Raw genomic sequence first — 13,401 nt, forward strand, 5'->3', positions numbered from 1 at the left:
TCGACTTCACTTACTACCTGATGATTCTTGCGCTCACATGCGTCGGCGACCATGACCTCGGCATGAGGCTGATGACCGGGGAGGTTCAGGAACGTTTGCAGAAGGGCAAGGGCAGCAAGAAGGCTTGGCTGACGTTGATCGACCTCAAGAAGATCGTCGCGAAGCGTTCGCGACAGCTTGACAAGGAAAACAAGAGTGAATGAGGAGTCTTCGTGAACAGGTTGAAGAGGGATTTTGGGGTTTCTGGGCGTTTTGGTGATGGTAATGCGGATCAAATACCCATAATGGCTACCGGACAGAGAGGGTTGGTCAATGCTAGGATCCGGATTTTGTTACTCCTGGATAGGCCAGAATCAATGAAGATACTCGAGGGTCGAGAATTCTGTCTCCGCGAGAAGCTTGTCGGTGACAGTGCCGGCCCTAATCCAAAGCACTGGGACATTGGATTTCGCAGTGAGGGCACTGCTATTGGGAATTGCAGAGGCACTCAACGACGTAGAGACCCACAAGCGTGAGCAAGGTTTGGAGGTTGGACTTGTTCTTGGACACGTAGAGCGATTCCGACGGTACCAGCTCCGGATTCTTTTGAAGTGCAACGTTTGCGAGGCTTTGTGTAGTCATGCTGTTGGTACCAAAGAAGGTCGCGAAGGAAATGGCAACTTCGGGGTAGGTTGCTCAAATGCTCCTCTTGGACTCCGACGTGTAGCTAGTTGAAAGTCAATGTACGCGTACAGGGAGTGGTCAAACACCTTGCCCACCAAAGACTTGGATATTTGAGCTTGTGAAAGGATAGCTACAGGGAGCACTCAAGCACCCCGCACCGCCTTGGGGTCGCCATTTTCTTTGCGACACGATGTTGTTTTTTGCGGCCTGCTCTGGTGCGTAATTTGTGGCCATGTCGCGGCTTGACCGAAAAGCTGCTGCAAGCTCGTGGTGAGGTCGAAATCAAGCGTGGCCATTCAGACTCGAGGCAAGACGGCCAGTCTTCGAAGTTCTGCTCAGTGGTCAAGCCCGCGTGGCTGGTGGCCACCCGTCCTAGTCAGTATATAAACCAAAAACCCCAGCTCAAATCTCCAAGGAACTCGTCCGTGAGAGAACCGCGCACATTACGAGCTGTACATCGCTGCCTGGTCAGTTCAAAGCGCCGCCGACCTCTCAACGTGCTCGGTAATTTAAAATTATCCAATCCGGAGCGCGTGGGCGGGGGAATGGAGCAGAGGTTAGGAGTTCAACTCCCGGCCTCTGCTACTGTTCTGCCATTTTGTTCTTTGCTCCCCTTTTTCTTTTTGGCCAGGCGGTGCTGGCAGGAAAGCGCCAGAGCTCTCGCTTGTTTGGCTTTGGCACGCTCAGGCAGGCAGGTGTCTGCTTACCTTGCACTTGATCGGGCTCACCTTTTGTCCAGTCTCTGACGGCTCCTTGTCAATCCTGTCTGTCGAATATCATCAGTCACCCGTCTGCTCTGATTGGGGTCAACCTCACGTCCATAAGCTCGGCTTGCCAGGCGGAGGAGTGCGTCTCTCCTCCTCTCTCGCGCGAGACTCACCCTCATGACAAACGCACTCGCAAGCAGCCTCTCTTCAAAGATTCGTGATTCAGCAACCGCCACGACCGAGCGCCGGATGTCACGAAGAGATGGCGACGTCTTACGAGTGCAGTCCTCTCCTGCACTCTCAAAACTGAATGCGCTTCCACTTACCGCAAACACGCTCCACTATACTCTTCCGCTTGAACACCCAGTATACCCAAATCCCAGCAGTCGGGCGGCCTGTTGCCAAAAGTCACAACGAGCAGAGGAGGACGTGGAGCGACAGGGAGCATTCGTGGCCCCGATGGAGGAGCAGTGGTAGGTAGCGTCTGAGTCTTCTGCAGCTAGAGCGTAGGGAGCATTCAAGCACCTGCGATAGATGTTTGAGGAAACGTTGCTCTGGTGGTCGGCCGGTCACTCACTTCCATGCTCAATTTTTACAGCTCGACAACCTCGCTGCGAAAGCTCTGCGCCCAACTCCCTCTGTCAGCTCAACCAGCCATCTTCCGCTCTCTACATGGTGATGCTCACCTTTGGCCCTGAATCCAACCACTCTTCGCCACAAACACGAGCTCGGCTTGCACAACGTCGCGTCCCTGCCTCCTCAGAGTCAGTCAAGGTCTGTATCCACTCTTCAACACCGCACGTGGCCGTCATTCCCTGTGTCCTTAGGTGCCCATCGAGTGCAAACCAACCGGCGAAGCAAGCGCCAGCCGAACAGCAAGCAAGACGTTGACAGCCCTGGACAAAGAAGAGGATGAGCGAAAGAAAGATCAAAACGGAGGCCTTGTTGTTCAAAGAGGGCTGTGCCATGGCATTGCCTTGGAGCGCAAAATGGGCAGGACAAGGAGGTATCAATAGACGTCTGCAGTGGAAACAGGAGAGACCAGGCCGAGTGGGACATGAACGAGAGAGGTGGGCGCATTGCGGACGCGAAAGAACTGTAAACTCCAACGTAGTGCAGAGGTGCTTGAATGCTCCTTGGGCACGCACAGCTATGCTGCATGTGCGTGCACCTTTCGGCTTCTGGCCTCCAAGTTGAAACTTCTTTTGCGACCCCTGTGACATGATGAATGGATGGACTAGAGCCTATGATGCCGAATGCTGCGCGAAGAACTAGATAGGATTGATGCTTTTCTACACGTCGCCAAAGAAGATGACCTGAACGGTGACGTCGTCTCTGACATTGCGACTCAGCGGCGGACACATGGTCATGACGGCACAAAACAGATTCCTGCGCGACCCGCCAAACGCATTCTTGACCAGATGCGTCGCGGCATTGTCGTCCTCGACGACAAAGTGGTCGGGAGTGGCCTGCCACTCGGCGTAGCCGTCAATCACATCAAACTCCTTCTTGCTCTTGGCGTCATCCGAGGGCGACGAAGCTGCTGCACTCTTGTCGTCCCTCGAAACGACCTCGACACTGCTGCTGCCGCTCTTGCTCAGCTTGCCAGCGCGCTTGGCCTCGATCCAGCGGCCGACGCACTCGACGGCCTCGTCGTTGCCAAAGTGATCCCACAGGCCGTCGCTCGCCATGACGACAAAGTCGCCGCGCTCGCCGCCCACGACGTCCGTCTCGGTGACGACGGGCTCAGCCGTGAGGTAGGGGGGACTCTTGCTCTTGGGCCGCGGGCCCTGGCCGAAGAAGCGCTCCTGCGCCTCGCGCACCACGGCACTCGGCCACTTCCAGCGGTGGTCGCCAAACGCGCGCGTCACGGCCAGGCCGAGCAGGCGGCCAGACTTGGAATCCAGATAGTCCTCGGTGGGCTCGCCGGGCGGCCGCGCAGCCGCCAGCCGCGCGACTTCGGCCTCGTTGTGGCCCGTCTGGTCGACGGAGAGCGGCCGCGCCTCGTAGCGGTTGGTCTGCGGATTCCAGCGGCCCAGGACAGCTCGGGAGTCGCCGACACACGCGGTGCGTAGGGTCGAGGCGCGCGCGTCGTACATGGAGAGCAGCGCACAAGAGCCCGCGATGGCAGGGGCCAGGGCAGCCAGCACGGCTGGATCGCCGGGCGGGACGCTGGATTTCATGGCTGCCAGGGCCGTCGTCATGATGGTCGCGTCGAGCGTTGTAAAGGCTGACACGATGCCCGAGGTGATTTGGCTGGCGGGCGCCGAGCCAGGGAGGCTGCTCAGCGTGAGCGAGACGGTGGGGATCAGGTAGCTGCGTAGGACCGCAGACGTAGCCCAGCCTCTGCCAGCATGGTTAGAGCTTGGATTCCGAGGGGGTTTTTTGAGGTGGAAGTCTTACGCGTGACCGTCGTAAACGCCCCAAAAGGCCCACGGCGTGTTGCCCGGGCCTGGGGCAGTCCCAAAGGCGTATTCGTCTTCGACGGGGCTATTGCTGGCCAGACGGACGACATCGAAGCGGCCATTCTGGCCTTGGCTCACCTCGAAGCTGTACGACTGTTCTTGTCGCTTCAATTTCTTGTCGGCAGCAGGTAGGTCAAGGGCCTCGACTGGAGAGTCAAAAACGGGCGGCGCCGACTCGGAAGTAAGAAGTGTGGGAATGGAAGCGGAGGAAATGTCACGCTTGCTTTGACGATATCGAGCACCGGCAAATCCAACGACGAAACCGCCGCCCATAAGCAGAAGTGTTCGGTTGACGTTTGATTGTAGCTGACGCTGAGGAGGGGGTCGAGCTGTCCCTGCCCTGGCTGCCCTCCAGAGCCTCTTGCCCAAGAGCCTGCCAACTGACATGGTTGCTGTGGTCTAGACGCAGTGCACGGCTCGAGGAAAAAGAAACACCACGCGGTCCGCCTGTTCTGTTCTGGTGTTCGTGTTTCGAGAGTCGTGACGACGGTGACGCGGATGATCCACGCGGGGATCATAGGTCGAGTCAATCCATGCACCACCAAAGCGCCGTCACGACTCATACCCAGACAACGAGACCAGTCTCGACCTGCCCCTCCCTGCTCACCACACCTCTCTTCTCTCTACTCGCCAGGTTTGTCTACACCAACCGCCTCTCACGCTTCTCCATCGCCTTCGTTTCAGCTCAGCTATGTAGCTACCTCGCTCGTATGCGGGCGACACGACAGCAACCGCCCGCCGGTCAAGAAATTCAGAACGAGAGGCAATGCCATGCCATGCGGCTGCGGGCACTCAGGCTGAGACACGAGTTGGACTTGATCGACTACTGGCAAGCAGACGAGCGGGCCGACACGCATAGTACCTCCGTCTGCTCTGTACATGTCTCTACATACAGCCAGCAGCTGCTGCACAACAGCCTGGACCTATTCCACCAAAAGGACGACACAATTCTCGATGCCCTTGCTCCCCTGGCGGATCCACATCCACCAATCTTCTCCGCGGTTCCAGGCACTCTACCTAGAGAAAGAGAGAAGTAGCTGGCTGGCTGGCTTTCTGGCCGCTTCCACACGGCGACGCCACGTGCAGATAGGCCTCGCAGTAGGGCGGTCGGCCTGACATACATATTGCTCGTCCGTGTGGCGCACCTTTCATGGGCTGGGCTGCTGCAGTAGGTTGGCCAAGGAGAAGCTCGAGCCTCGAGACCGCCATCCATTGCCTTCCATCTCATATATCGAATCGCGGGCACCGAAGGCCGCGGGACCTTGGTATTGGTTGCTAGAGGATTCGTCCAGCTCGCCATCACGTATCAGCTTGCCTAGTCAGCGATTGCCTCGTGCGCATGCGTGTGCGCATGGGCAGGTAGGCCAGTTCGAAGGTGGGTCATCATCTCGTCTTTTTGATTCCTTTTCTTCAAGACGGCATTCCGTCCTATCATCTTCCCGGTCCATCGATCTAGCATGCGCAGCGCATGCCACCATCTCAGTCCGGTCGTTCGGCACGATAATCCGTTCCCGTCATGCTGTGCTTCATCACGAGCATGGCAGCAGTCGTGCTCCGAGACTTTGTATCAAGAGTCGTGGCACACAAGAAAGGCGATTGGGGAGTTTACGGTTTCGAAAGAAAGATGTGCAGCTAGGGATCATTCAAAAGCCTTTCGCCGCGATGGCTTGAAGATGCCTGAGTTTTCTCTCCGTCAATCAACGAGGAGCATTCAGATGCCTTCGCGCAGCAGATTCTGGACGCAGACGTATGCACAACTATTCCAACTGAGCCCGCCCCAGTCTCTAATGAATCATGCTCCGGACGGACGTCGTAGCACCATGTATGTCATGTCCTGTCCCTTCACTTCCAGAGCATGCACGCGCTACTCGGTCTGCTTGGTCAAACTCTGAATCTTTTGTAACCCCATCCCGCATCTATGCATGCACGTGTTGGAGCCTCCTTGCTTGGTGTTTGGTGTTTGCATGTCGTAATACCGTGTCTTGCTAGTGGCGACCAGGCAGTGAGTGTGGGGAGATGAAACAAAAGCTGGGGCTGTTGGATGTCCCCGAGACAGCGTCGTAGTGTTGTCATGCGCGTCATATTTCTGAATCAAAGAGGGGCACCGGGCAGTGGGGAGTGTGCCTGTCACTTGCGGGCAAAGGAATTGACGGGGTACCTACCTACTGTTAGTTCTCCTCCTCGCAAACGCCAAACTCGAGCAAGAGCTAGCCGCACCGAAGACGATTGATTCTTATCTCTTTGCGGCGTCGAGAAGGGAGAGAAGGTGGAATAGAAGAGAGACTTTTTGCGCTGCATACATCTGCTGCCGTAACTACGGACTAGACGCACATTCACGATCCAAACCACCCCCTTTCCCGCTCCCTCCCCCTGAAACTCGCCACCCACCACGCACCCGTCCTCCCACCATCAGCTCGTCTCAAACTCACAAACGGCCTTCCGTCGGGGCGGACGGGCGGAGCGGAAGGACGGGCGGGTAGGCGGGCGGCACGGCACTCGCACTCTTTCTTCACTTTGCCGTCGACTCGACAGAAGCTTCATGTAGATTGATTGCAACCTAATTCCTCGTATTCCCCCATGCGTACTACTGCTGAATGTGGGAGAAAGGGAAGGACGGGGTGCGGTAAGAAGGATTTCTCAGACGTGTTGCGGATAGGTAGGCACACTGCATGTGTATGAGGATGATCGGATTATCGAGGGGAGTGGGTGTACGGTGCGGTGCGGTGCGGTGCCTTGGGTATGCGTGCATGCACCACTTTCGCAAGCTGGAGAGAGGTGTGGCAAGATTGGGGTCTCGTTGAGGCTGTTGTCAAACGTCTCGCCTGAGAACGCAGCAATGTCAGCCGCGGTTCGGTCTCTCAATCTCTCGCGGCCACATAATTGGAGGTCGGTCAACGTCTTTTTGGTACAAGTTGCGGATGACCAGCGCTATTTCTTAGGGACTTTGGGAAGGTGGAAGAAAAAGTACGAGCCACGGCGGGCTGCAGAAGAAATGGCCAACTCCAATGCGGTCCGGGGTGCTCGAATGCTCCCTGCAGTTGCACTTTCAATTTGGTCGTTTGGTGAGTTGACCTCAAGTGCACAACTTTTGAAACCAAGGCACTTGCATACAGGCAGCAATCAAGCGCCTTGCTGAGCCCCCAAAGACTTGGAAGTTGAGCGCAAAGGAACAGCCACAGGGAGCATTCAAGCGCCCCACACCGCCTTGGAGTCGCCATTTCTTTTGCAACCCACCGCGCGACTGCCTTGATGATGACAATCAAGTATTGAAGAAAGCGCGTGAGTGAGGAGCATTTACAAATCCCCCAAGACTTGTGTATGTAGAAGCGGGCGCTCGGACATGTCCAGATTACCCCCAAGTGACAAACAGAGCTACCTTGTGTCGGTGCCACCACGACTTTAGCCACCATTCCGCAGACAAAAAGAGTGTAGAAGGGACGACAGGAAAAGCCATTTGCTAGACTGGCGGATAAGCTAGTGGCAAGAGCCCTAGCTACTCACCAGCACGCCCCGTTGACCATCTCTCCTGAATATCATCGGGTTCCGAGCTAATTACCTAGGAGCAAGTACGTTGCATCCTGGTACGATCAATCAAAAAGAAGTGAAAGAGAAAGGGGGGCTAGCTGAGTACTCTACTCTGATTGTGGCTGACTAGCTGAGTACATTATCAGTGAAAACGGATTCTAGATTAAATATTCGTCCGCAAAGCTTTGCCATGGCAGACTGGATGACCTGAACAACGGCCCCGCCAACGAGTTTGCAGTGCGAATCAAGACCTACCTAGCTTTTGGACTTTGGCCACAGATGCTGGCGTGGCGGCATGGCGACCTCCTCTTGACCGACGATGATGGGAAGAGAAGGCTCAATTCATTCCATAAACAACAAAAGAAGCACTACACAAACAGGTGAAGAAAAACACCCACCCACTTACCTCTTCCATCAACATCATCCACCACACGACACCAACCATCCATCCAGCCAGCCAGCCAGCCCCTCCCCCATCAAGGATGAACCAACGCAGCGGATCGGTTCAGCAGCGGGTCTGGCGGGCCAACATGCTGGCAAAACATGCTGGCAGCAGTTGCGTCGGAAGCAAGCAAGCAAGCGTTTGGGACCAGGCACCGGGCAGCAGCCGGGGGGTTTGGAGTTTCATGGATGCCCAAGACCGGGGACGGATATGGAAGCAGCCGTCCACGCGCGACAACGACTGAAGTTACCAGGGGTGGAGTATTTGAGGTCCGGTAGGTAGGTGGTTGATTAGTGCTGAGGTTCTCTTCTCGGTCTGGATATACGGATATGGGCGTGTACCTGCGTTGGTGGGTACGACGGGTGCTCTCGTACCTGCCTACATACTTACCCGTCGACCCGTCCGTGGCGATGATGAATTTGGATGGGGTGCAGGCAAGACGCAGGACGGGCGGGTGGTGAGGTACGTAGGTGGAACAGACGGGAGAAGCTTGGTTCTTCTGCTTGGGCTTGCTTGGTTGCCTTCTTGGTACGCGGCGCTGCTGGCACGATCCGTCTGGGCTGGAGGCGCAGTGAGTTCCAGAAGACGAACGGATGCACGAGAGAGAAAAAGACACGGGAGACGGGAGGCGGAAGACGGGGTAGAGGATACGGGGACGCGGTCCGGAGACGGCTGGTGGAAGGTAGGGGCAGTAGTCATTGTATATCGTGCTTGCGCGTGGAGTCGTCGTCATCAGCAGCATCGTGGTCTATACATGTCGAGGCTGTTCGCGCTGTACGATTGGCAAACGAGGTGAGCCAGTTGTTGACCGGCACTGATTTAGCATCCAAGGAGAGGTGCAACGACACATTTGGTATCCGTAGTTGGGTCGTTGATTCGATGCCCGCAGCCACCTCACAGCAAGGTGATGTCGACCCGGGCAACAAAAGCGTTGGCCACCCACCCTCTGCTGCTGCTGGCTCCCACGAATCTCCAAAGGAATTCGACAGACTGCAAACACGAGGAGCAGCACAGAAAGCCAGGAAGCAGCCTTCCGTCTTGTGAAGAATTTCGCCTATGCATGTAATTGCAGCCGCCGGCCATCTTCGGGATCCCCTTGCGTCTTCGCCTTGGCAAGCAGGCAATCGCCGCCGCGGATTGAGTGCAGAATTGCCTGCTGGCCGAACCCCAGATCCTGTGCTGCTGCTGCTGCTGCTATCCCGGGGTTCCTGACTGCAAGGCAAGGAGGGGCGCCTTGCTTTTGCCCTCTCTCGTTGTCGCTTGATGATAATTACCATCTGCGTGCCTGGCAGGGACATCGCCAGAATGTCAACATGCTTGGCTGAAGGATTCACGTCTCTCGTGACTTGATTGAAAGGAGACACTTGTCTGTAGAGTTGTCGACAAAGGAAAACCCGCGTTCCGCAACGACTGCGTAGGGGTTAGGTTTGGAAACTGAATTGTGGGCCCGCGGCTTCCCGAGACGGAAGACCAGATCTAAGGCACGATTTAGGACCGCAAACACGTCGCTTCGGACCGCAGGTAAGATCTGGGAGCCTTGAGGCACCGCGGCGGGAGGCAACCAGCCAGAGCCGGCCAGCAAAACGAGCTCCTCGCCCTCGCGGCGGCCAGCCAGCACCGCCAGCACAGCCGCAAGCCTGTGGCTATTCTTTGCGAACGAATCGGGCTCGCACCCGTCGGTCGTGGCGCTGTGTTCGCTGAGTTGGACGGCCAAGAGGCCGAGAACATTCCAAAAGCAGTGACAGTGTCGTCCTCACTTTTGGTGATGGCCGGCCAGTCAACGACCTGACCGTGAGAGAGTGAGTTTAAAATAGCAGACATGGAGACTTGACGTTCCCGAGAAGGGGAGGAGCTAAGACCATTGATCGACACTTGCGCTCTTTTAGACTCGCCGACACATCCTCGTCGAAGGGGCCTTGGCCCCGAGCTTCAGGGAGGGAAACTATTGCTGGAAAGGCAAAACACAACATGGACGAAAAGAAGTTGGTGGAAAGTGGCATGTGTTGTTCAACAACCGGAACGCGTCGTCGTTTGGATTCGTCAGCACTGTGGTGATGATCCGTCGGATGCGCGAATGCTCATTCGAGTCGTCCGCAGCGTCGTTCAGCTGCGGCATCCTTCAACCGTCGGGATCCTTCAGACTGCGCGCGCTGGACGCTCCAAAGCCAATGGGGCGGACACGAGATATAAATCACGGCACTCGACAAATGACAAAAAAACGAGCCCCGCTTTTTGTCTATCGTGTTCCGTGAGACGTCAGTCAAGCACTGAAAAGCTACCAATGACAAGGTCGTGTCGGCTCTTGTTTCGCGCAAACTTCACCATGCCCCAGAGAGAAATCGCTCGCATAGGAGCAGTATTTGCATTGGAGCAACCTCGCTACGCGTCGTTTGTGTCAAGGGTAACGTCGACGTACAATCATTCGATCGCGCCGAAAGCCGTAAGCGAGGTGTTTGAGAGCTTTAAAGAGAATCTAGTTGCTGATAAGCGGTGAAGTACGATACCCGTTCACGGGCAACACGCCCGCTTTTTGTGTTGTTGCTCTGGAGAGCACGGTGTAGAGATTTTACGGGCGGCCCACGGGCATCGTAGACATGAGCAGGGCATCTGACTCGCTCCCCTAAATCCGAAAACTGGGCCATATGGGGACGCGGAATCCACAGACTGCCGGGCACGGCAACCATCAGATAATCAGACCCTCGACTAGATCTGTGGAGAAGGGATTGAGGCCAAAATACGATTGGACAAAGCGAGTGATTGACGCTCATAATTGCTGTTTTTGCGGCTCCATGCCGCGCAGGCTTTTGAGAGCCGTGCTCGGTAGCGTGTTTCTCCAGAGGCGAAGGGTCATTCAGGGTCAAATAGTGACGTACCGATGTGCACTGCTGGTGAGTGCATATGGAAATAATGTGCATGCGGCCAACAGTGCGAGTCAAGTTGCGCCGCCGAGATCTCCATTGACCTTCTCAACGCAGTATGAGCTGCACTTGCGGTTGACATCGGAGGGCCACGGGTGAGGCGTCAAGGGCCGAATTGGCTGGTTGACCAACTGAATATCGTCAGTCGTCCGGCCAGTGAGGCTGCAAGTGGAGGTTGTGAGAGCCCAACTTGTGATTCCAAGGCCTGGTCGCAGCAAGATAGCGACGTTACTGACGTCGAGAAATCGCAAAAATCGTAGCCATTCAAAATGGCATATCGAAGGCGGTGGTTAACTGCTGTCTAGCCTCGGTCGAATTTGGGTCGGCTCGATGAGGATTTTGAAACAAGGTGCAACCCCGAATAGGACCAGCCGACAAGACGTTTTGGGAAGAGTAGATGGTGGCTGCAGGCGTTCGCAGACAAGGCATGCAGGCATCAATTTATGACGGCAAAGGCGTAGGACGAGAAGAACGAGGTCCGCGGGCCGCTGTGATGCACGAATCGGGAAACCAGCTTGGGTTGTGGTCGAGAGCAACTTGTCCGTCTTCCGAGTCGGGGGGAGGGTCTCTTTTGATTCGCGCCATGGATGCCAACGGTTCTACTCATCATCATGCCAAAGATAGGGGCGGTCACTGCGAACCCGATAGGACTTGACTCGGGCGACCATCGGAAGCGTCCTGAACGCTGTTACGGTGGCAATTCTCGTGGGATCAGCAGCTGAAGGCGAAGTTGGAACATGAGCACCAGCACGCTGCATGGCACTGGCACAAGACCACCTCGGACCTGCGGGCAGAGCTGCCGCGGGGCGGATGCTGTAAAACCCACGTCCGTCCGGGCTGGTGATGTCGACGTCGAGTAGTCAGTAAGCGTTGCCGTCTGGCGCATTAGGTATGTGCCATGCATTCCGGCGAATTGACTGCCCGCGACTGCAGGGACTCGGGCGACGTCGTGTGACGAGCGTGGACAAAGAGCACGATAGAATGCTGACTGTCTACAGCGATGAGAGACCGGGATGTGCAGTGCGGGAAAAGGCAAGATTTATTGATGTCCAAGATGCCACGGGAACCTTGAGCTGCGAGGTACTTGGGCGAGCGCACCAAGGAGGTTTAGTTCAGCACCTGCTGCCCGATTGGAATACAGGAACTAGGAGTAGGACTCTCGGCAACCAAGAGATGCGGTCCGTAGAGGACGACGGTCGTCACGTCGCCCTCGCTCGAGATCAGCTAGTTTTGTGGTAGGCTCCGTTTCAGAAACATTCCGATTCTTCGCAGCCAGGGCTTGCTCTGCCGTTCTCGAACGCGGGAGTCTAGGGAAAAGAAAAAAAAAAAAAGAGACCTTCTCGTGTAGCTGCAAGGCGTCGAGCTATCGCGGGATAGCAACTGACATCCCTGCTATTTCGGCACAGGCGGTCGTCGACGGCGCGCCTTTGATGCTGCTGAACCTGACCGGTTGCATAGGTCAAGTTTCTAGCGGAATGTCGCGCGTCATCGGAATTCTTGCGCGTCGCCACCCTGGCAGAGAGCCAAAGAGCACCAGCGTTCGGCGGGAGAGATCTCGATGGACAGACGGCGTACGTGTCGAAGCCGAGCAGAGGCTCAGCAGGGAGAGCGACGCAAGCGGGGACGAAGGTTTGTTCACAGCTGCCAGGGGAAACCGCGTCGCCGCGGCGCAAGGGACCACGACCAATTACGCACCTTGACGAATTCCGGGTAAATGGACACACAGTCCCGACGAACAGGATGTTTCGACCTGAGAGCTGGCTGGCCGGTTGTTGACGATGACATGGCCTTCCTGTCGACGTTTTTGGAGAGGGCTGGAGGAGAAGAAGGGAGCCAAAGGACGGCCAGGTGTTTCACGGCAGGGGGTGCGCTTGTACTGCTCGACGGGAAACTATAGCAAAACGCTCCTCTCAAAAACTAGGCACTGTATAACAGCGGTGGGGCAGTGGACTCGCAACTACACGCGTGGTGTTTTTTGCTTTCCATTCTGGGCAACGCGGGCATTTGTTTGCATGCTGACGCAGCGAGAGCGGACCCTGCTATTCTCGCAATTGAAGCACATGCACCGCGGGACGCTGCTCTCAGCCAAACGCCACGCAATGACGCTTGCTTGTTGGACGGACGGCAGGATTGGTGCGTGGCTTGTCATGGCGGCATCTAGCAGCGTGGTTCGCTGGCTCCGAGTCCACTCACGACCCGGGGCGGTGACGCAGACTACTTGGACCGGTAGCCAGGGGACTGCGAGCGTTGACATGTTTTTGTTAAAATATTTTCCCCGTGGAGAGATGAGGAGGACGTCTACATCTCATGATGATGGTGTTGTAGCGCTCCGGGCGCCGGAGATGAGGTATACAAATGACAGTCGCCCCCAGGGAGCAAGGCAGCGGCACACGGGGCTCCACAGGACCTCTGACTCGGACATGCTGCGGCTCTGCAATTTCTCCGCAACTGCTAGTAGGTACATGGGCATGGGCGTCGACGACTGAGTTTCGCACCATAACCCGGTGATAATTATGCTAGCCCCTCGCCCGAATTGCGGGCTTATCACGCCAAAAAAGGCGAAGGTGTTTGGGCAGTCAAGGGGACGCCCACGGTGAGTACGATGCATCCAGCAACCGCCACAGGTCAGAAGCGTGGACCCGAAATGCCGCGTATTGCGTATGGTGGGTGTAGTAAGGAGA

General features: G+C 56.3%; 4 protein-coding genes across 4 annotated transcripts; all 4 read right to left on the reverse strand.

Moving 5' to 3' along the window:
• Positions 1–2,662: 2,662 nt before the first annotated feature.
• On the reverse strand, positions 2,663–4,222 carry BKA78DRAFT_353365 (phosphatase 2C-like domain-containing protein; the record flags this gene model as incomplete). Its single annotated transcript, XM_066891545.1, has 2 exons — positions 2,663–3,716; positions 3,774–4,222. 2 exons carry the CDS (start codon positions 4,220–4,222, stop codon positions 2,663–2,665), a joined length of 1,503 nt encoding a protein of 500 aa, XP_066743080.1.
• Positions 4,223–4,294: 72 nt separating this feature from the next.
• BKA78DRAFT_144368 (uncharacterized protein) lies at positions 4,295–5,236 on the reverse strand. Its single transcript, XM_066882842.1, has one exon. The coding sequence runs from the start codon at positions 5,133–5,135 to the stop codon at positions 4,659–4,661; it is 477 nt and encodes a 158-aa protein (XP_066743081.1). The 5' UTR covers positions 5,136–5,236; the 3' UTR covers positions 4,295–4,658.
• A 2,944-nt stretch (positions 5,237–8,180) lies between these two features.
• BKA78DRAFT_296149 (uncharacterized protein) lies at positions 8,181–8,501 on the reverse strand (the record flags this gene model as incomplete). Its single annotated transcript, XM_066886579.1, has 1 exon — positions 8,181–8,501. The coding sequence occupies one exon, from the start codon at positions 8,499–8,501 to the stop codon at positions 8,181–8,183; it is 321 nt and encodes a 106-aa protein (XP_066743082.1).
• Positions 8,502–10,033: 1,532 nt separating this feature from the next.
• On the reverse strand, positions 10,034–10,917 carry BKA78DRAFT_144388 (uncharacterized protein). The gene has a single exon (XM_066882843.1). The coding sequence runs from the start codon at positions 10,715–10,717 to the stop codon at positions 10,265–10,267; it is 453 nt and encodes a 150-aa protein (XP_066743083.1). The 5' UTR covers positions 10,718–10,917; the 3' UTR covers positions 10,034–10,264.
• Positions 10,918–13,401: the final 2,484 nt, after the last annotated feature.

This window comes from Phyllosticta capitalensis (genome assembly GCF_038381095.1).
Source record: "Phyllosticta capitalensis strain CBS 128856 chromosome Unknown BKA78scaffold_6, whole genome shotgun sequence".
In the NCBI taxonomy this organism is placed as follows: domain Eukaryota; kingdom Fungi; phylum Ascomycota; class Dothideomycetes; order Botryosphaeriales; family Phyllostictaceae; genus Phyllosticta; species Phyllosticta capitalensis.

What these genes read in the sequence shown, in the direction of transcription:
- BKA78DRAFT_144368 (XM_066882842.1), bottom strand. Translation starts at nt 5,135, where the DNA reads ATGGCGAGCTGGACGAATCCTCTAGCAACCAATACCAAGGTCCCGCGG.
- BKA78DRAFT_144388 (XM_066882843.1), bottom strand. Translation starts at nt 10,717, where the DNA reads ATGCACATTATTTCCATATGCACTCACCAGCAGTGCACATCGGTACGT.